The sequence below is a fragment of the Misgurnus anguillicaudatus genome, chromosome 19 (assembly GCF_027580225.2).
Source record: "Misgurnus anguillicaudatus chromosome 19, ASM2758022v2, whole genome shotgun sequence".
NCBI lineage: Eukaryota > Metazoa > Chordata > Actinopteri > Cypriniformes > Cobitidae > Misgurnus > Misgurnus anguillicaudatus.
Window position 1 is genome coordinate 49878088 of NC_073355.2, and position 23677 is coordinate 49901764.

Sequence of the window (23677 nt, forward strand, 5' to 3'; positions counted from 1 at the left end):
TTAAAAGCTGATTTATCAATATGAACTATTTACTGTCTTCATTTTAGATATGATGGAAGTGAAAGAGGAGAGTCAAGCTGAAGTGGATGAGAAACATCAGATTGTAAAAATAAATCATAATGTTTCACAGAAAGAAACTCTGAAGACAGAAGACATAAAGTGTGAAAATAGTTTCAGTGAAGATGAACGCCCTGCAGATCACAAGAGGACTCACAGTGAGAAGAAACCTTTCGCATGTCAACAGTGTGGAAAGAGTTTCACTTTTCAATCGAACCTTAGCCGGCACAAGAAAGCTCACATGGGAAAGCAACACGCGTGCCAGCATTGTAACAAGAGTTTCCCATATGCAACTAAACTTAAGATACACATGATGTCTCACACTGGAGAGAAACCTTACACATGTCATCTGTGTGGAAAGAGTTTGAGAACAAATACTACCCTTAAAGGACACATGATGATTCACACTGGAGAGAAACCACATGTGTGCCATCAGTGTGGAAAGAGTTTTATAACTGCAGGTGAACTTAGGAAACACATGAGGACTCACACTGGAGAGAAACCTTTCACATGTCAACAATGTGGAAAGAGTTTCAGAAGAAAAGAGTGCCTTAACATACATGTGAGGATTCACACTGGACAGAAACCATTTACGTGCCATCAGTGTGGAAAGAGTTTCAGAAGAAAAGCTCACCTTAACAACCATGTGATGATTCACACTGGAGAGAAACCATTCAAGTGCCACCAGTGTGGAAAGAGTTACACATTTAAGACAAGCCTTATCCGGCACATGATAGCTCACAGTGGGGAAAAGCCACACGCATGCCATCACTGTGACAAGAGGTTCCCAGATACAAGTCAACTTAAGATACACATGAGGATTCACACTGGAGATAAAGCACATGTGTGCCATCAGTGTGGAAAGAGTTTTGCAAGTGCAAGTAACCTTACAAGACATTTGAAAATTCACACAGGAGAGAAACCTTACACGTGTCAACAGTGTGGAAAGTGTTTCACCTGTCCATCGAACATTAACCGCCACATGAAAACTCACAGTGTGGAAAAGCCACACGTGTGCCATCAGTGTGGAAAGAGTTTTGCAACTGCAAGTTTCCTTAACAGACATTTGAAAATTCACACAGGAGAGAAACCCTTCACGTGTCAACAGTGTGGAAAGAGTTTCTTCTCTCCATCGGACCTTAAACGCCACATGAAAACTCACAGTGGGGAAATGTGACAAGAGTTTCCCAGATAGAAGTCAACTTAAGATACACACGAGGACTCACACTGGAGAGAAACCTTACACTTGTCACAACTGTGGAAAGAGTTTCTCTATTGAAAGTAACCTTAAGATACAAGGATTCACACTGGAGAGAAACCGTTCACATGCCATGAGTGTGAAAAGAGTTTCAAAGCAAAATCTAACCTTAACTCACACATGAGAGTCCACACTCGATAGAAACCATTCATGTGTCAACAGTGTGTATATGGCAACAAAGTTTATAAATCAGCTGAGGTCTTACTAATAAAACTGTCTGGAGGATCCTTACTAAAAGTCTACATACGCAAAAAGCACAAAATGGTGTACAGCAAAAAAGATTCAGGCCGTTTCTCAATATGCGTTCTTGTCTGTACTTGTGGACTTGTGAAATGTCATCAGTCGCGGCCCAAGTACTGCTCAAATTCCAAGTTCACATCATGCCAAGTTTACGTAACATCTCAGGATGTGTTCTTGATCCTCTCATTTTTATTAAGGATGCATCAGAAGGTGACTTGTGTGGACTTGCGACAGCCAAGTTTCCCAGAATGCATTTTGCGTCAGCGGCAATAAAGCTTAAAACCTGCACAATATTTGAAATACTGCTCTTTCAGTGTCATAAAATGTAGTTGTTTAGTCAAGAATATAGCTAAATGAACTTCAAATCTGTGGTCAGTTAGTAAAGATAGGACCTATATTTAAATTCCCTCTGATGATTTTGGATATTTGAGTTCAAGTTGATCAGCGGGCAGTCAGTGTCGTGTACACTGCCAAGGGCAGATTCATCTCTGCAAGTCCTTCTGAAATTTGCCGCTGTCTCATTGCAGCTGCTCTGCCCTTCAGTGTTTGATTTTCAAACATGAAATATTCCCTTTGGATATATCTAACTGCCATTTTTCTGTCTCAGTAATTTATTTCTCTTTATTATTCATATGAAGTCTGTTATTTGTTATTATTGTTTTAACCTATGTTAAAGTTAAGTTTCATAACTTAAATCACATATTTTCTATAAAATCTTGACACTGAATCACTGCCATTGTACTTAAGATTTGTTTCTTGTTTACTTCATGTTGTACAAAAGGTTTGTAGTTTTATAATAAATGGTTGTGTTTTATATCATATTTCATTTTGTAATAAATACATTAATCAGTGTGCGTGTTACCTGAACCACATTCATATTTTCAAGCAAGCACATTTCACACTCAAGCAAGGTTTTTGCAATTTATGTTTTGTTTTATTGCAAAAATACATTAAAATAAGCCAGGGCCGCACATATTGGTGAGACCGAATGACGACCTCAAGTAGGTAGCCTACTATTCATTTGCTATATAACATAACCATTTAATGATAAATATGCACAGTAATTAAATATTTGGTGTTCTGCATTATCCAATGGTAGGGTATTTGATGCTGTATTTCATGCAATCGTGACATCTCCTCCTGCACTCCCTTGATAAAGACAGCGCTGATTAAATATAATACATTTTTATTTAAGATTGGATTTTAAATAATTTTAACTCTGTACAAATTCAAATAACACTACTAAATTTAACTGTTACACTGTGGTTTAGGGAACGTCTCCATAACCTTGTGCTAATGTTAGGGGAACGTTTTCCCAACATTACGTTAACGTTCCCTTAATATACCGCCCTTAGTCACAAATCCGAGGCCATGTTTTATTTCTTCAGCAAGGAAACATTAACATCGTAGAACTACACAAGACAACATACCACAATCAATCATACACTTATAAACACGAGCACAAGTTATCACAATCTCAAATATAAAAAAAGGGAGCGCTGCCCGGACTCAAAAAATATGTAAAAGTCGAGGTGCTCTTTGGATAGGAGAATAGTGGTATAGCAAAAACAAAGAAAAACTCCAAGGCAAGCGCAAGTTAATCATTATTACAATTGTCACCTTGTCAACAGGCTAGGCAGGCAACTGCTTGGAGCCCCGAGCCGCTAAGGGGCCCCGAGTTTGCTTCTCAGATGGCCAGCTACACCTGGTAGATGAATGTAGATCCTCAACACGACTGCATATCAAAATTGTGATTGGATGGAATGTTGATTGACATTGGCTTAGCCCAGTCAAAATCCAACCCAGTTTCGAAAATGAACGTCGCGAATAGGTGACGTTCGTTCAGTAGTGATCCGTACGGATCACGACCCACGGTTCGGCTGGCATGTGATTCCCAGATTAATACACAAATTTAAATAGGAAAAGTTTATCATTTGCACGTGTTTCAAAGGCTTGCAAATGTTAACACTCAAGTGATTTAAAACAATTTAACCGCAAAAGGCGCTAAAGTAAGCAGCTTTCTGTACGCACATGTGGTTAAATGTGTCCGGTCCAGCTCCAGTCAGGCGTGATCAATCATCCCTAACTTATATGCCCTTCAACGATCAGAACTCTTGATGTGTAAACTTTAGAGAGTTGCGTCACTTTATCTCAGTGTATTCGATTAAAATACATTTAGTGAATAGAGCAATGAAAAACAACTTAACGTTTTTATGTTGGACGACTTGAGCGTCGCTATACCCATTTTACTGGGGTGTATTTTTGCCTCGGTGTAAATCTCTAGTTTAAATTTTAGCAGTTAACTAGAGCAAACGCGGCAAAAAACTGATCTATATGTAATTACGATGCCGCTGCATTGACGCGTTCACGCACGTATACATGTCCGCGCACGTCTTTGCGTTCATCCGCGCACAACCGCATGCAAAAGGTGACGCCACACGAGTGAATTACCTTATGAAACATGACGAGACTAAAGTAAGTATCTAAATAATAATGCTAATCTTATTTTTACTCGATCATTATTGGCTTCTGTAGATGTACATCAGAAATGTTTTGTGCAAATCAGGGAAAGGGTAAAAGAAAGGTGAGATGATGAGTTTAAGGGAGGTAAGACAAACCACATCCTCACCCTGTCAGGTCTCAAACATTAGAGGAAAAATCTCAGGAAAACCTCTTGTCAAGTTTATAGAATTGCATTGTTGCAGAGAAAAATAATTACTATTATTTAACTCTAGGACACTAATTTACAGCAGCCATAAAATGACTGGTTTCTTAAAATATTCTTGTAAAAATATTCTTGCAAAAATAAGTTATTAATCATTGTAGGCTATAATGTAGAAAATATTTCTCTGCTGTCATTATTTCCAAACATGTTATGCCTCCAAACATGTTAATAATATTAGGTATGATAAAGATTACACTTGTATGTATTTTTCGCAATAACTGTTGCACTGTAGAATAGTGGGTTAAGCAAAGAACATTGTATAGAAGTGTTGCACAGAAGTGTTTTTTAATAAAACATTTGTTTATGTGTCTGTGTATACAGCTGAACGTATTGCCATTCTGGTAGCACTTCATTAGGTGGACGATGTAAAACCAAGGTTAGCAGTTATCTGTTCTGATTCATATGCAGCACTTTCAAGCCTTGCAAGTGGACTAAAATCAACTAGATATTAACTAAAGGTATTATATATCATAATCTTGCAAGTTTATTTAGAAATAGTAATACAAGTCTTATTATGTTTCTGTGGGTCCCTGCTTATGTGTGAGTGGAGGCTAATGAATTGGTTGACAAACTAGCTAAGCAAGCTTTAAATCATACAGATGTTGACATACAAGTGGCTCTTAGTAAAAGAGAGGTCACTTGTAATAAATGGCAAGAAGCATGAAATATTGATAGCAAGAGCAGACATCTTAATAGCATTTATCTACATGTTGGAAATGGAAGAAGTGCATTTAAGAACAAAAAAAGAAGATAATATAATTTCACGTCTTCGAATCAGACATTCTGGACAAAATAATTCCCTTTTTAAAATAGGAAAGTATGCAACTGGTAAATGAAAACATTGTAATCAAACAGAGACAATATAACATTTTTATGTCAACACAGTATGAAAAATCACTTATTCAGGAAATGGAACAAAATCGGGCTTAAAAACTTTTTGGAATGTAATCTTTAGCAACAGAAGTATAGGGCCATTATAAAAGCTCCATACTCCAGTTCAGTAGGTGGCGGTAGTGCACCGTAAATTGGTTTGCCAACCACCATAAAACTCCAGAAGAAGAAGATTCGAATCAAAAGATTCGTAAAGGTTTTCGCGAATCAGTGTTTAAAGCGATCGTCACTAGAGCCTGATATCTTCACGTGTTAATGGTTCGGTATTCACTGAAATAATTAATCCGTATTCGATTATTTTATTGGTTTGTCAACAGAAGACAGGATTTCTAAATACGCTAACTGTTAGCAATGAGATGAAGTTGAAAATCTGACCCGGACTCACTGTTGTCTCTGGAGCAGGGATTCATTGTCCGGACAGCGTCATAAACATCTCCTGACTCATACAGTTGTGTACTTTGAGGTAATTCTAGCACGTTTAATACCAATATTATTAAATGTTTTTATCCATGTATTATGAACCAGTTTACTGTGGAGATCGAGGACTAAAAACAGAAGATGTGCGCTATTCAGACAACTTTAAAATTACTTGAGGACTGCATCTGTATTTATCACTTCTTACTTTAGTCCTTATTTACCTTTATATTTAGTAACGTTAGGGGAGGGCGGTGTATAAACTAAGGCTTTTTGACTTTGGCTCTATCATTCAAAAATATTTGCGTAAGATTTAATATTTTTTACACAATGTCCCTGTCCTGGAAACTGCCCCTTAAAGTTTGTTTGTGATCTACTGTTATCGTACACCGGAAGTGACAGGATTGTAAACGTTACCTCAGTTGGGGTTCATTGTGAACAGAGGGTTTGTTGTAACATCTGCTAGATATAATTTAGTTTAAACACACATTATTCATTCAAATTCTGTTTATATACCAAAGGTGGATGTTGTATCTGCCTATACATTCATCAATGATCCTTCATCTAACCGTTCTTGTATTATGCATCAATGCATAAATAGATTTTTTTTAAAGGCAAAAATGATAGTTGTGAGTTATTTCCCCTGATATTGTAATAACAGTTAACGTTATCATTTTGATGAATAGTATTTACATTGTTTTCATTTCATTATCATTGTATACTTGAGGCTTAATTGGAACGCTGTGTGACAACTAACCCCGCTGTGTAAAAATGTTTTAAATCCCAGCTATCAGTTATTAGGAGTAGGGCTGCACGATAATGAGAAAATATGCGCTGACGATATGTCTTTCTTAGAAAAATCATATTTTTATTGCTTTTATTTTATCATTTAGATTCGCAATTAAATAAACAGGTAATTCATATTCTAAATATGTAATTAAATCTAATTCATGGCTAAAAAAAACTCTGCTATACATGTGACAAACAGCTAGGAATGTATGACCGTACGCAGTACTTTGATTTATTGAATATTTATATTAATTTCATAAATCCAACCACTCCAAACTCTCTTTGTTTTCTCTTTGACATGAACAAAGCTGAATGCACTTTACTGTTACTTTACTGCAATACTTGTTAAGATGACCCCCCTTTAAAAGGGATTCATTAACATTGTGAGAGGTGTAGAAAGACTAACTTTATACAATAATATGTATAGTAATAGGGGTTGCTAAAATGTTTCAAAATGATGTTATGTTTTAATTCACAAGACAGTGATTAAAATTTGCATAAGGTGTCTAAAAATCACCCCCCCCTTCCCCATACACCATCACTCTCCTTGAAATAAAGAAATCCTCCATATATCATTTAAGGTGGGGTAATATTTTCCCTCCATTTTCCAGGCCTTGACCTCCACAGAAGCCACACTTGCATTTGACCCCAAGGACTACATCAAGTCAAGTAAGTTTTGATGATAAACTTGGATAAATATATTTGATCTATGGTATATAAGTTTAACTAGCAAATACCAAAATGTGTTTATACAGTAGCTAGCTAACTATACGGTAAATCAGATATCTAAATGTAAGCTAGCACTATTATAATAATAATGTTTATTATGCGTTTATGTTTCCTAATGAAAGACTCTGTCTGTAGGAGCCATGTTAAGAGTATGTCATGATGTGACTGTGGGTGAATAAAGGCGTCATAAGTTATTTAGGGTTAAAATACCTGTGTGTAGCTTTGGAAACACTACACCACTTACATGGTAACATGTGTAGCAAAAGCACATATTTTTTGGTTCATTGTAATCGTATATTCATTCAGACTCAGTATTGTTGACTATACTTTGCTATATTGAAACAATCTTCAAATGGATGAAGAATAAACAGCAAACTGTAAGGATGATTGACGTGTCACAATTTTATAGCTTCCCACTCAGCTCCTTGGCTGTTGTAAACGGGTTATTGTGCCACTACAGAATCAGTTAATGTTCGACTAATGCTGCGTTCACACCAACCGCGGTAATGGCATGAAGCGTGAGTGATTTCAATGTTAAGTCAATGTGAAGACTCGTTGACGCGCGTCAAGAGGTCCCGCGGCGCTAAGAGGCGTTTGGCGCGACGTGGAAGACGCGTTTCCACCTCTTTCGCTCGTGAAGGGCGCGAATTGAGCATTGTGCTCGCGAATGGTGCTTTTTGTGCATTTTGCGGTTCACGCGAATTTGCGGCTGATGCCCGAGTTGAAAAATTTGAACTGTGGCGGAATTTCGCGCCGTGTTAACCAGGAGCCTGCTTGCTGCTGTGGTGGCAGCCCCACCCTGAGTCACTCATTCAACCAACGCTTGATATTGTCGGTAAGCAGTCACCCAGAGCTATACCACACAAGTTCTTATTTCTATAGAGGAGACAGGAATAAAAAGGACCTTGCTTGGAAGAGTGTCAGTGAGGACATTGGGCAACCTGGTAATAATACACACTTCACTTTTGAGTCACGTGACGTTTATCGACCCGCATCGTTTATTTTCCCACTATAGTAAGGTTACCAAAAAAAAACTGGTTACTCTCTCGATAAAATCACAATCAACAACAGTCATCTTGCAAAAAGACAACCGCCTAGCACTTGCCCCGCCAACAAAAAGCGGAGTTTGCCTCTGACGCGCGTCTGCTCTGCTCTCTTTCTCTGTTGTTTTCTCTGGCCGTATCATTTCATTGAGGCTGAGCACACTTTGTGCCGCCAGTGTTTTGTCTGTTGCTTTTGAAGAATAAAACTGAGCAACAGAGAGCTTAAAAGGGGGAGGGAGATAGACAGTGGTGCTCTCTATTTATCCTACAGCATCTACAGATCAAATAAAATAAATAATGTTTTTGTAATCTGGGTGGGTCCTGATTCATTTTCAATGCAGGAAAACCCTGCGGCAATAATCAGATGATGTCTGAATCATTTCACTTTGACATGCATAACTAACTTCAGGGCTCCAGACCAACTTTTTTCACTAGGAGCATAGTGGCCCCCAAGTGAAAATTTTAGGGGCGCAACCAGAAAATTTTGGGGCACACAATGTAAATCAACAAGTTGCTAACCAAATATTCACATTTCTACTAAATTGCACAGCACATTGTACTTTCTGCATCTATCATTAAAGCATTTACTAGTAAAAGTACAGTTTCAAATTCAGTGGCACATCACAAAAAAGGTTAATTTACTGGTCGCACATGTGCGACTGGATGTAATATTCAGTGGCACTCTCTTAAATTGTGGTGGCAAAATGCCTCCATTTGGTGGCAGTCGGGAGCCCTGAACTTCTATTCAAAACATTGATCGCTCGATTTAAATAAAATGAAAACGTTTATTTAAATTAATTTAAAAAAGGAAAATCGCCCAGGTCTACACCAAACATAGATTCAGATTCTGTAATTAATGCTTGAGAAAACATTCTGAAGTGAAACATTAAAAAGTTTGAAACAGATTGTGAATGTTTTACTGACATTAAATGTTCTATTGCCTCTGCTTTCACCTTTGAGTTCACACCCATAGAGTGAAAGTGATTGAGACCTTCAGTGAAGCTCCTCCTACAACAATCCACCAATAAATGCTGGAGTCAAACACACAGAGAAATCACTCCATGTGTGACAACTGAAATCTTCATGACATAATGTTGATGCTGGTGAAAGAGGAGCTTGAGAAGATGACAGATCCACAACCATGCAGAATAAAGAATGAAGATACTGAGGAACAAATAGGTTGGTGTCTATTTTTCAATCTTTATTATTAATGGTTGAGGAATAATCATAAAAACTAGGGATGGGCACGAGTACTCGATTGCTCGAGTACTCCAAGGTGGCATGGATGATTGATCACGAAAACGATGATCATCTGGGTTTATTTATTTATTTATTAATTGTGGATCTGGCAGCATTTGGATGTTTGGTTAGCATTACAAGCGCACGTGGTAGTAAAGACTGGGTCTGGAGATGCGTGTTTGAGGCGTGACGTGTCGAGATACGCTGACCGGCGTATGACATCAGTAACATTACCATGCATGATTCAAAAACACAGATAATTCCGCGCAATGCACGGCAGCCCGCCGATCCCGTGAAGCCGGCCACACCTCACATCACTGAGGCACTATGGTTTAAAAGGACGACGTGACTTTCGGAAATACAGTCAGTCAGGTGCAAAATGTACATCCGTCAAAAGTTCAATAGGTTTTCATCTCATATTTAAACGTCAAAGAGATACCAGAGAGCCATACGAGCTGGGGCACGCTGCGACACTTCGATAGCATTTAGCTTAGCCCCATTCATTCGATGGTCGCGTGGTACAGGGAAGCCACCAAACACTTCCGTGTTTTCCCTATTTAAAGACTATTACATGAGGAGTTATACCAGTAAGTATGGTGCCACAAAATAAAACTTTTTTTTGGTACCATAGGAATGAATGGGTCTAGGCTAAATGCTAACACATTGACAACGCGCTGTACAGTGCACGCATTGAAAAAAGATAGATATGTATTAATTCATCTAGGTTGAGGTAATAACATAGTTTAATATGGCAAAAGGGTAGACTATTCCTTTAATCAAAATGGAAAAATGACATAAATGCACATCCAGGGTCCGAAATTAACTCCCGCCAAGCGCCAAATGCGGGTAGATTTTCCATTTGGCGACTAAATTCAAAAGGCTACCCGCCATACTGGCGGGTGATTTTCATACCAAAATATGTATGCAATATAATGTGTTTGCCAGTAACTGCTCTGGGAACGAGGTGAGCTAGCCACAGAACGTCTCTACACTCCAAGTCTCGCTCTAGAGACGGTCTGTTGCTAGCTAGTACTGCAGGTAACTTGCGGTCTGCAGCTATCTGCTGCATATTAGCTATCAAAATGCATCCCCGCCCTGCCCGTCGGGCTATCTTGACTTATAGGGAGGAAAACATATATTTAAATGCTTATGCATTCTTTCACAGATTTGGATGGGTAATAATGGTGTATGAAATTCAGGCATTGGGAATTTAAATTACGTTTGAGCGCGCGCTCGAGTTTTACTTTCACTTTCGCGATCACGCGAAAAGACGCAGTACAGGAAGCAATCCGTCATGATTTGTCATGGATTTGTTTGGCAAATCCTCCAACTTCGTCCTGTCAGTCATTACTATCCTCACGTAAGAAAATTAAATATCTCGCAGCAAACTTTAAAGTGATATAGATTGTACGGCAGTGAAGAGAGTGACTCTGTGCAGAATCTCTCTTAAAGCGACAGTAGCCCCTGTTTTTCTGATCGAAAAAAATGATCCAATCTGTAACTGGATGATCCAAACTGTGAGTTTTGTGACCCACTAAACCACTTTTAAATGGTGATTAAATCTGGTGTGTGGGGATGAGCAGGAAAAGTTGGTTTACATGGAAATCCAGTCTTTTTGTTTGTTTAAAAAACAACAGCATCAAAACAACAACAAATTTGTGTTTTGATAGATGTTTTGTCTTAATATTCTACATTAAAAGTACTGTATTTTTTATTCGGGCTACTTGCATTCATTTTGGGCTACCAAAAACTGAAGAGTGCCTGCCCGAAGGGCCACCAGGGATTTTGAAATTTTGCGAGCCCTGCCATGAATGCAGCAAATTAAATTAATGTACATGTGACAAAAAAGGCTGTTTATTATTCTGGCCGGTAAAAAATGTGTTTGGCTGGTGGATTTTTTCATCTACCAGTCCCCGTGGCAGGTGAGCCAAAAAGTAAATTTCGGACCCTGTGCACATCCCTAATAAAAACATTGTCATTGAGAAAAATGAGTGGAAAATATAATAAAATCCATGAGATGGTATCCAGAGTAGGGATGTAACGATTCAATCACGATTCAATCGCGGTCCTCATTAAAAATGCCTGTCTGAAATCGATTCTGAATCGCAAGGCTGCGATTCTTCGTTTTATACACAGCTTGTGCCTGTATTACGGCATTTGGTCAGTAGGAAGTCCTTATCAATCTAAAATCATTATGAGTCGGAGTCGTTTATAACGTGCATTTAAAAAAGCAACACTCGTTAAACAAAATCATTCAAAATATTCTTTATTATCATGAAAATACCTGAAACAATTTGAAGAACAGCGTATAAATATTCATGTGTAGACATTTCCTGGAATAGCGTTTGTAATGCTACTTCTTGTGTGGCACAAAGGGAGTTTCTGCACGGGAGCGCCCTCTGGCGTTCGGATGTGCCGGGATTTCACCGTAATTCATTCAAATTCATTCATTGAGAAAACGCGCATTTGCACGATGAATCGTTACACCCCTAATCCAGAGCAACCTTTAGTGTATTGAATGACTGTAATTTCTGGGAATTGATCCATGTGTAGGATTACAAATTAATAAAAAGTTATATCTAGGTTCCAATGTAATGGTATATAAACTGAAAAAGTGAAATACATTGTGTTTTATATCTTGAGGTAAAGATTATAACATTCAACAATCAAGTCAGGCAGCCCAGGTGGCTAAGACATTAACATTTTGTCTTTATGCTCTTTCTGACGATTGGAAAGAGTGCCAAGTTAAAGGTGATTGCTAAGCTCAAGGCACAACTGTTTTTTTGTTTTTATGCATTTGAAGGGCGATACAGTTAGTATGATTGGATTAGCACCTATGCATTTGAATGACACTGTTATGCTAATGAGATCAGGGTTGAAGCAATTCTGGTAACGGGCTAATTCCTTGACTGAATTTACATGCCTTGTTTAAAGTTGAATGGCCTAGCAAACGCCTATGGTGATCAACACTGTAAATGTTTATGTTTTATCTAATATTGCCAAAATTATTCGCAGATAATGCTATTTTCACTAAAATATTGAGGTGAATAAACTCAGATTAATTAGGCCTATGATTAATTAATTTAAAAAAGAAATACAAAACCAGTCCTAACTGAAAGAAAACAAGTTGACAAAAAAGATAGAATCCAATGTTTGGTGATGTTGGAAATAGGGGTGTGCCGGTTTCAGAATTGGTGATGACGGTTCGTAACATAACCGTTTGTGGGGGGATCGGCGTTTTGCGCATTGCAACATTCGTCTGTTATAGGACAACTGACAAACAAGCAGACAATGATTAGCTACTTGCTCAACCTTTATTTAAAATTAACAGCAAGACAACTAGCAGTGAATGTGCTTTAACCTCTATAACCCAATGACCCCCTTCTTTAGACTAAGAAGCATCCCCCTCTAACCCGTCATTTAAAACAATTGACCCTTCGCAGGGAGCTTGATTGACAGGTGATCTGACGAATCATACTTCTTCGCCATTCAAAGCAGTTAGGAGAGTTAGTAGATTAACATGGGAGGATTTAATCCTGAAAAGCGGAATGTACGGATGCCTTTCCGCAGTTAAAACAACATTCCTCCTAATGATCATTCGTGTTTATTTGATGCTATAAATTAACTAAAAGGAAGAGATGATTTGAAAGGTGAGACTTTGTTTAATATGTTTAATATCAAACGTAACCAAAAAGTAACCTGGTCTGTCCTGTGTGTCAGCGCATTGTCAGTGTCCTCTCTGCTCCGCAATGTATTTTTCACTGCGTGAGAACATGGTGGGGCGTGAGAGCGGCGTATCTTGTCGGACATAGCGACAGTAACTAAGGGGGTTATTATCAGGGTTTAAATTGGGCCGGGGCCGTCCGGGGCTAAGCTCCGGCACATAGGCTGAAGGTCTCGCTCTGCTCGTGCCAGTGTACCCTCTGCACTTGTGCGTGTGTACTCGCTGCGCTGGTGCGTGTGCACTGACGCGCATAATGTGTTTTGTGTTTCCATTCATTATGGGGCATACTCACCAACGCAAGTTCAACGATTTGCACGAGTAGATTACATACAAAGTCAATGCAAAGACGCAATCAGACGCGTCCTCGCACGGGGCGATGCAAATGACGTGAATTGGGCGGCGCAATTGCCGCAGAAACACGCGCTTTTCCTTTTAAACGCGTCTTCGCGCAAGTTATGCAACTCGAGCGAAAAAACTCAGGAACTTCAAGAACGCGCTTTCACACAGGATCATTTCACATTGTAGAGACGAGAGAGAGAGAGAGAAAGAGAGAGAGAGAGAGAGAGACAGGGAGGTATTAATGGTGCACACGTCTAGGAAACTTGATAGAAGACTAGAAACGTGTTAAGGACTAAAGTATGTATGTCACTCATCTAATTACAGTATGTTATACTGCATATAACTCATTGTATAGTTTAATACATTTATGTATTTTGATTACACAAATCAAACCTTACGCTTGTTTTAGCTGCTGACCAGCATAGGGAATCTCTATTGCTAATTTGTTAGACATGTTGATGATACAGTACTGTGTGTTGTACCTTTTCTTGTTAATTTAATCTTTTTGGGTAGCCTATCTTATAGAATTATTCAAGGAGGTTGATTCCTTTTACTTCATTTAAAGTTTGATCAATTGTGCATGATGATATGTGCAACAAATGGATATAGGGTGTCAAACTCATAGATTTGCATAATTTAAAATTCAGACACTCCTTATAAAATATTTGTGGTCAATCTCTGGCACAGATTTAAAGTTGAAACTTATCAAATCCTATCAGAGGTCCAGAATGTCATTAAAACACACCAGTAGCTTTGCTGTCATCAGTATTAAACATGTTACCCCTTAAAGTACCCTCCCTGCAGAGCCCCCCCCCACCTAACCAATCCCAATTTAACCCCTGGTTATTATTATATAATAACCGTCACAGCCCTAATTGGAAACATCAGAAGTGTTATAGGGTTTTGAACACAGCACAAGAGTTAAACTACAAGAACAGAAATTGACAATAGAAATGACTAGTGCTGCAATGACGCGTCACGCTGTTTACATTCATCTCGCGTAATGGTAGCTTCTGCTCCTGGCAGTGTTTCCCATACATTGATTTGTTTGTGTGCACCACAAAATCAACAATGGCCGCAACATTTACATTTTTTTTTCATTTAAAACTGCTTCATGTATTGTTGTGAGCGCTCGGTGTGCCTCTTGTGCGCGCGCTCTTTCTCTCTCTCTCTCTGCGTGAAGCCCCTCGACAGCGCCTCTCATACATGACACTGAGTGAAAGAATTAAAAGTTGGCTGTGTTTTCCATGCGGATCCCTCTGTATACTTGCATTTTCACGTAAACGTCAGATGTTACTGACAGAGAAGACGACTGATTCGAGTTTATCATGAGAGGTTAGCAGTGTTCCCACACACACTGGTTCTCTGTGTGCTTGTGCGCGAGCTCTCTCTCTCCTATGCCCGCGCATGGCTTCTGTAGTAACTCTGTGTAATGGCAATTTTTAAATTGTCTGCGATGTCGTGTTTATAAATTAAGATTTTAGTAACTTAGTAGTTAAAGTAACAGCTGGTTGGATTAAAAACAAGGTTATTGGGTCATGTTTAGTCATTATTTTAATAGTCTTTATGTCTGCAACAGAACAGATAATATGTGAAAATAGCATTCAGTTGTGTTAAAATACAATAAAACAAACAATGACTGTCAGATCAGACAGAGAGTAGAAAAACAGATTATCCAACAGATTAAACAGCTAATCAAAAAAGAACACTATATTAATAAAAAAAATAGTCGTAAGAGTAGTCGACTAATCGGAAAAATAATCGCTAGATTAGTCGACAGAAGAAATAGTCGTTAGTTGCAGCTCTAGAAATGACATAATGTACTTCACATTCAAAATAACATGAATACATGACATCTCAAATGTGTTTTGTCAATCTGGTTTATCAATATGAACTATTTACTGTCTTTATTTTAGATATGATTGGAATAAACACGGATCATCGACTTGAACTTAATGAAGTGGATGAGAAACATCAGATTGTAAAAATAAACCATAATGTTTCACAGAAAGAAACTCTAAAGACAGAAGACATAAAGTGTGAAAATAGTTTCAGAGAAGATGAACGCCCTGAAGATCACAAGAGGACTCATAGTGAGGAGAAACCTTTAACATGTCAACAGTGTGGAAAGAGTTTCAGAAGAAAAGAGAATCTTAATGCACACATGATGATTCACACTGGAGAGAAACGACACGTGTGCCATCAGTGTGGAAAGAGTTTTACAACTGCAGGTAACCTTAAGATACACGCGAGGATTCACACTGGAGAGAAACCTTACGCTTGTCATCAATGTGGAAAGAGTTTCTCTGTTGAACGTTACCTTAAAATACATGCAAGAATTCACACAGGAGAGAAACCTTACACTTGTCATCAATGTGGAAAGAGTTTCTCTTTTGAAAGTAACCTTAAGATACATGCAAAGATTCACACAGGAGAGAAACCATTTGTGTGCCATTACTGTGCAAAGAGTTTTAAAACTGCAGGTGAACTTAAGATACACATGCGGTCTCACACTGGAGAGAAACCACATCTGTGCCATCACTGTGAAAAGAGTTTTAAAACTGCAGGTGAACTTAAGACACATTTGAGAAGTCACACCGGAGAGAAACCTTACACTTGTCAACAATGTGGAAAGAGTTTCTCTGATGAAAGTAACCTTAAGGTACATGCAAGAATTCACACCGGAGAGAAACCTTACACTTGTCATCAATGTGGAATGAGTTACTTTGCTAAAAGTTACCTTAAAATACATGCAAGAATTCACACTGGAGAAAAACCTTACAGATGCCATGAGTGTGAAAAATGTTTCAGAACAAGAAGTAGCCTGATAACACACATGAAAATTCACAAAGCAGAGAAACTTCACACGTGTCTTCAGTGTGGAAAGTGTTTCAGTTTGGAGAGTCACCTTAAGAGACACATGATGATTCACAGTGAAAAGAAACCTCACGCATGTTCTCAGTGTGAAAAGAGTTTCAGAGATAAGTGTGATCTTGAGATTCACATGAGAAGACACACTGGAGTGAAACCTTACATATGTCTTCAGTGTGAAAAAAGTTATATAAGTGAAAAAACTCTTAAGACACACATGAAAGTTCACACTGAAGGAAAACCGTTCACTTGTCAACACTGTGGAAAGAGTTTTACAGTAAAGGGTACTCTTAACACACACATGAGAATCCACACTCGATAGAAATCATTCATGTGTCAACAGTGTGGATATGACAACAAAGATTAGAAATCAGCTGAGGTCTTAATAAAACTGTGCGTAGGATCCTTACTAAAAGTCTACATGCGCACAAATGCCCAAGATGTCTGTACTTGTGTTCTTGTAGACTTGTAAAACGCCATCAGTCACGGCCCAAGTACTGCTTCAATTCCAACTTTGCATCGTGCCAAGTTCAAATAACATCCCTGGATGTGTTCTTGATCAGCTTATTTTATCGAGGATGCATCAGGAGGTGACGTGTGTGGACTAATGACGGCCAAGTTTCCCAGAATGCATTTTGCATCAAGGGTAATGTAGCTTAAAACCTGCAAAAGATTTGAAATATTACTCTTTCTGTGTCATTAAATGTAGCCGTTTAGTCGGGATATAGATATGAATAAATCTTTAAATCTGTCGTCAGTTAGTAAAGATAGTGCCTATATATTAAAAGATTTTGAATATTTGAGATCAAGGTGATCAGCAGGCGGTCAGCGCTGTGTACACTGCCGAGGGCAGCCTTATTTTGTCAAGTCCTTCTAAAATGTGCCGCTAGCTCAGTGCAGCTGCTCTGCCCTTCAGTGTCTGATGATCAAACGTTTCCTGTAGTTTTTCACCAGGTTTGCACACACTGCAGGAGGGATTTTGGCCACTCCTCCACACAGATCTTCTATAGATCAGTCAGGTTTCTGGTCTGTCGCTGAGAAACACGGAGTTTGAGCTCCCTCCAAAGATTCTTTATTGGGTTTAGGTCTGGAGACTGGCTAGGCTACGCCAGCACTTTGATATGCTTCTTACAGAGCCACTCCTTGGTTATCCTGGCTGTGTGCTTCGGGTCATTGTCATGTTGGAAGACCCAGCCTTGACCCATTTTCAATGCTCTAAATGAGGGAAGGAGGTTGTTCCCCAAAATCTCGCAATACATGGCCCCGGTCGTCCTCTCCTTAATACAGTGCAGTCGCTTGTCCCATGTGTAGAAAAACACCCCCAAAGAATGATGCTACCACCCCCATGCTTCACAGTAGGGATGGTGTTCTTGGGATGGTACTCATCATTCTTCTTCCTCCAAATACGTTTACTGGAATTATGACCAAAAAGTTATATTTTGGTCTCATCTGACCACATGACTTTCTCACATGACTCCTCAGGATCATCCAAATGGTCATTGGCAAACTTAAGACGGGCCTGGACATGTGCTGGTTTAAGCAGGGGAACCTTCCGTGCCATGCATGATTTCAAACCATGACGTCTTAGTGTATTACCAACAGTAACCTTGGAAGCGGTGGTCCCAGCTCTTTTCAGGTCATTGACCAGCTTCTCCCGTGTAGTTCTGGGCTGATTTCCCACCTTTCTTAGGATCATTAAGACCCCACGAGGTAGGGCTGGGCGGTATGACGGTATATTCCGTTGCCGCGGAATAAAATGTCAGACGTAACAGATTTTTCTATTACGTCTATTCCACAAATGCAAATAAGTTGGCGTGGCTATCTCTGCCCTCCAGCATGTTAGACTGACTGTGATGGAGAACCATGTAAAATAGTTCACTTATAAAAAAATGAATGAGTTATTTGTGTAATTTTTATAATAAGTGGCAGTTAATCCACCGCGGGTCACGCAGCGAGACTCTTGTCTTGCTCGCTCTCTCTCTCTCTCTCTCTCTCTCTCTCTCCTCAAGCACCCGCCGGCTGGTCTCTCGCGTGCAGAGGTCTCTCTCGGGAAGCGCAAGGAGCTGTGACGCCAAATAAAGAGTTCTTCTCGCACATAATGCTAATAGTTGTAAAGTTTTCTGAACTTTAAGCAAGCTAAGACAAAACTCGCGTTTATATCAGTGACACGTGTGCTGCTGGAGCAATGTAGTTTGACGTGCCATTTGCTTATACAAATCTGTATCTATCTCTAGGTTTTTGCATATATTTATACATGTTCATTTTACATATGGCATATGTTTAATGTAATGTATGCATAAATACAAAATACAATGAAGCCATACTATAGCTTCAATAGTCTATAAAATTAATAACTCAATTAAAAACAAGATTCTGTCAAATCAAGACTTATCTGTTGTTATCTTCTGGGCATTTTCACTTTAACATTATTAACTTTAAATTGCTCATATTTTAAAACTATGGTGAGCATTTAGTAAAAAGCTATAGTGAGTGGTGTATTTCTGTACATTTTTATCATCAAAAAACAATATAAACTGAAAAACATGTATACCGTGAAATATTCCGTTCAGTGAAATAAAATGACTCATTCCGTGAAATAGATTTTTGGTCATTCCGCCCACCCCTACCACGAGGTGAGATCTTGTGTGGAGCCCCAGTCCGAGGGAGATTGACAGTCATGTTTAGCTTCTTCCATTTTCAAATGATTGCTCCAACAGTGGACCTTTTTTCACCAAGCTGCTTGGTAATTGCCCCGTAGCCGTAGAGGTGTACAATTTTGTCTCTAGTGTCTTTGGACAGCTCTTTGGTCTTGGCCATGTTAGCAGTTGGATTCTTACAGATTGTATGGGGTGGACAGGTGTCTTTATGCAGCTAACGACCTCAAACAGGTGCATCTAATTTAGGATAATAAATGGAGTGGAGGTGGACATTTTAAAGGCAGACTAACAGGTCTTTGAGGGGCAGAATTCTAGCTGACAGACAGGTGTTCAAATATTTATTTGCAGCTGTATCACACAAATAAAAAAATTATACATTGTGATTTTTGAATTTTTTAGATTATGTCTCTCACAGTGGACATGCACCTACGATGACAATTTTAGACCCCTCCACGATTTCTAAGTGGAAGAACTTGCAAAATAGCAGGGTGTTCAAATACTTATTTTCCTCACTGTAGATAAGAGTTATTTCCTCTGATATTGTATTAACAGTTATTATTATTGAATAGTATTTACATTGTTTTTATTTCATTATCATTGTATACCTGAGGCTTAATTGTAAAACTGTGTGACAACTAACCCTGCTGTGTAAAAATGTTTTCAATCCCAGCTATCAGTTATTAGGAGTTACTAACATGTCTCAAAATTGTTTTGGGTAACAAGACCGTGATTAAAACTTGGATAAATAAAAATCTTGCAGCATAATTTTGTTTAAAACATCAAGATTTAATGCAATTTCATAATAATGATGTTTATTATGCGTTTGTGTTTCTTAATGAAAGAATCTGTCTGTAGGAGCCATGTTAAGTGTATGTCATGTGACCGTGGGAGGATAAAGGCGTCATTAATTATGTAGGGTTAAAATACCTGTGTGTAGCTTTGGAAACATGGGCTAAGGGCAGGAGCACATCTTTTTTTGGTTGACCACATAATCTTACAATCATTGTGTAATTGTATATTCATTCAGATGCAGTACTTCACTGTTATTCTCTACTATATTGAAACAATCTTCAAATGGATGAAGAATAAACTGCAAGGATGATTGACGTGTCGGTGTCACAATTTTATTGCTTCCTACTATTATTGTGCCACTACAAAATCAAATAAAGTTCTACTTACAATTAAAGGTCACGTTCTTTCCGATCCCATTTTTTAAACCCTACTTAGTGTGTAATGTTGCTATAATAGCATAAATAATACCTGTAAAATGATAAATCTCAAAGTTCACTGCCAGGCGATTATTTTTGTTTAACAGAATTCAGCTTTCAAAGCCTACAGCAAACGGCCGGTTTGGACTACAGCCCTCAACTTCCTGCTTAAATGATGTCAGTTTTTGGACTAAACTCCGCCCACAGGAATGTGTCAGTCACCAACTAAGCTAACTGCAAGCTAAGCTGCTATCGAATCACAACACACTAAACAACCTAAAAAATCTGAACTCTCATCGTATTTCTGAAGGAGGGACTTCTTAGAACAAGGAAGACATCAGCCTGTTTTTACGACACTGAAAATAGCGGTATAGAGAGAAGTTGTGTGAAAAATAACGCGTTTTTGAACACGTTATATGGTGCACTGTAAACACAATCAAAGCTTCAAAAACACAGAGAGGACGGGACTTTTAAATAAATCAAGACGTAATTTTTAACATCTGCATTACCTTGCATGCATGTCTGCTTATAACCAAACAATATGTTTATTTATGTTTGTATATGACACAGTTTATATTCATTTAGCCAAATTTCCAAAAAAATCCCGTAAATTCCTGTTAAGTTTCTAACTTGGAGAATATAAAAAAATTCCCCAGATTAAGTTCCCATGGAGAATTTCTGGAAATTTACCAGAAATGTTTCGCCCCTTAGCAAACCTATTTCAAATTTTATAAGATTTTTGTCAGTGATTTTGTCAGTATTTAGATATATTTTCTCTTTTGTTTCCTCTGGCCATATCATTTCATTCAGGCTGAGCTCACTATCAGTGCAGACATGTTTCACATGCAGCTATAATTCAGGTAAAAGTATTATGTGAGGTCAGGGCCGGTTCTAGATATTTGGAGGCCCTAGGCAACATTTATTTTGGAGGCCCCTCACACCCCTCTAACTTTCAGAATAATGTGGAAAAGTTTTTTTTCTACCCTGTAAGAAATCATTTAAGCACTACAGTGATTAAACATGTTTTCCCTATTACTTTTCTGTTTTATCAATTTAACAAATTGATTAAATTAATGTTAACATTTAATTGGAAATTATGCAAAACCACATGTGTTAACCATTTTAAGGCAGGTCAAATTTGTTGTTGTTGTGGATGCAGTAATTGATTTAAAACAGCACCTTTTTGGTTTAACACGCTATTTAAAATTAACAGCAAGACAACAGTGAATGTGCTTTAACCGCTATAACCCAAATGACCCCCTTCTTTAGACTAAGATGCATCCCCCTCTAACCCGTCGTTTAATACAATTGACCCTTCGCAGGGAGCTTGATTGACAGGTGATCTGACGAATCATACTTATTCGCCATTCAAAGGAGTCAGGAGAGTTAGTAGATTAACATGGAAGGATTTGAACTTGAAAAGCGGAGTGTACAGTCTAGGGATATTAACAACTAGCCACGATCATAACAATGCTTGATGCCAAACACACACTTGGGCTTTTTGACCTCATTCAATACGATGCTGGCTGCTAATGCAACGAAATGGCATCCGCAGTGGATCTGAGAGGGTCCGATGCCGAAAATCTAAACACAGTTAGGATCTGTATACTGTCAGCTGTTCGCCAGTAACTTACTGTAGATTTAAATGTATGTTATTTACTGGCAACAGTTTGTTCAAAGTTAAATGAGCATTGAGCATTGACACGTCTTTGTATTTACGGAATGGAATTGTAAAGTGGCAGCCTCATGCAAGGCATTCTGGGAACCAAAATATGAAGGAAACAACAGAAAAAGGGTTGAAGAGGATTTCTGGTTCTCAAAATGCTTTGCATGAGGCTGTTATTTTATAGTTTTATTCTGTAAAAACAAAGATTTGTCAATGTTTAATGTTCATTTAACTTTGAACAAACTGTTGCCAGTGAATAGCATACATTTAAATCTAAAACTTCTTATGAACAATATATTTATGTTTTTTTTCACCTGTTACTTTTTTGTCCACTCAACTTGTTGCTTTTGAAAATTACCCCCAAATAGAAAACGTTTAAATTTAAGTTACATTTACACACACATGAGCATTGGTGGGGATTGAACCTGGGTCGCTGAATGCACTATTTAAAGCACTGATCACTAGGCTATCATTTCTAACGTTACTTCAGGCTTTTGTGTGATCATTTTAAAATATGACAATAGATTTAATTTAGTTACTGCATGAAAGGATTTAATCCATAAGGACTTTCCAGCTTTTTTATGGGGTTGTTTATTGCTTAAAGGCGCAAAAGAGGATGTTTCCGCCGACTGAGAATCCAAAGACCGTTACTGAGTTTTTTAAATAAGCGCATGCGTAAGAACAGCATCCCTCCTTCACAGCTCATTTCTAGGGAACGCCTTCCAAAACTAGTGCACGAGTATTTTAACACGAGTGTTTGTTTACCACCGGCATATGCTGTGTCGCGTCAGTGGATTCATTATGTGAAAAGATATGATAATAAACACATAAGACGTAAAGTTAGATCAGTTGACGCTACTCCCATTTCAACTAGCATGTAGCAGACTGGTCACACCTCTCTGTTCCTTCATTGCTCTCCAGTGTTGAAATGTTTCTCCAATAATGACTCTGGTTAGATTATGTTATTCTGACAATTTTCTCTTCTAAGCGACTTAAAAAGTCTTTCTTTTTTACGTTCTCCTTCGGGTTTCTTCTCTTCCATAGTGAAAATTTGAGGAGGAAAGCAGGAGCGACGATGAAAACATACCGAAACTAAAGACGGAGTTTTATGCGCTATGCTATGCGCTCGTGTAACGTTACTGGAGCGTGCACGTCTCTCACAAGAGGGCCAATCGTTGACGCGATGATTGCGTAAATGATTGGCTGATGTTTTTAAGGCCCTACTTTTTGCACAGACGACGTTTATTAATATTATGACTTTCAGTGCACCTAATAAATAGTCTTTCTTTTATCATTTAGTAAAGACAGTTTCAAGTAGTATTGCAAAAATGTATTAAACAAACATCCTCTTTAGTGCCTTTAAAAGAATGAAACAAATTAGTTCATTTTAAGTATTATTTGCTCATGTACATTGAGGATTGTTCTTTATTAAAGAAATGTTATTTTTACTCAATTAATCGATGGAAAATCTGTAGAATACTTGATTACTAAAATAATCGATAGCTGCCTGCAGCCCTACTATGCACCACCTTCCTGCCTACGATAAAAAATCATTATGTAAAATTTGCAACATTAATATTTTCTAAATATTTGTTTTAGTAATGTGGCTAAAGCCTCCTAAAAATGGCCTAACAACACCCATGGTGATCAACACTGTAAATGTTTGTCATATTTGATCTAATATTGCCAAAATTTTTCACAGATAATGCTGTTTTTACTAAAATATCGAGGTGCATAAGCTCAGATTAATTAGGCCTATGATTAATTACTTCATTGAATTGAATTGATTTGAATTGAATTGAATTGAATTGATTCAAAAAAGGAATG

At 38.2% G+C, this 23677-nt stretch overlaps 2 protein-coding genes and 1 pseudogene across 4 annotated transcripts in view; all 3 read left to right on the plus strand.

The window, feature by feature from the left end:
• Positions 1–2440, plus strand: part of LOC129422749 (uncharacterized) — a 38030-nt gene extending 35590 nt beyond the window's left edge. The window contains exon 4 of the mRNA XM_073856567.1: positions 48–2440. Within this exon, the coding sequence (XP_073712668.1) occupies positions 48–1234 (1187 nt within the window). The 3' untranslated portion in view covers positions 1235–2440. The remainder of the gene's footprint in view (positions 1–47) is intronic.
• Positions 1–23677, plus strand: part of LOC141350776 (uncharacterized) — a 381966-nt pseudogene that overhangs the window by 296875 nt on the left and 61414 nt on the right.
• The window catches only part of LOC129422537 (uncharacterized), a 681876-nt gene continuing 662874 nt past the window's right edge, over positions 4676–23677 (plus strand). Inside the window, exons 1-4 of one of the 3 annotated variants that reach the window (XM_073856560.1) lie at positions 4676–5634; positions 6986–7043; positions 9107–9325; positions 15365–21827. In XM_073856560.1, coding sequence (XP_073712661.1) covers positions 9238–9325; positions 15365–16641 — 1365 coding nt within the window. In that variant the 5' untranslated portion in view covers positions 4676–5634; positions 6986–7043; positions 9107–9237 and the 3' untranslated portion in view covers positions 16642–21827. Of the gene's footprint in view, positions 5635–6985; positions 7044–9106; positions 9326–15364; positions 21828–23677 lie in introns of those variants that run through there. The other 2 variants (XM_073856562.1, XM_073856564.1) reach the window with 2 other exon arrangements.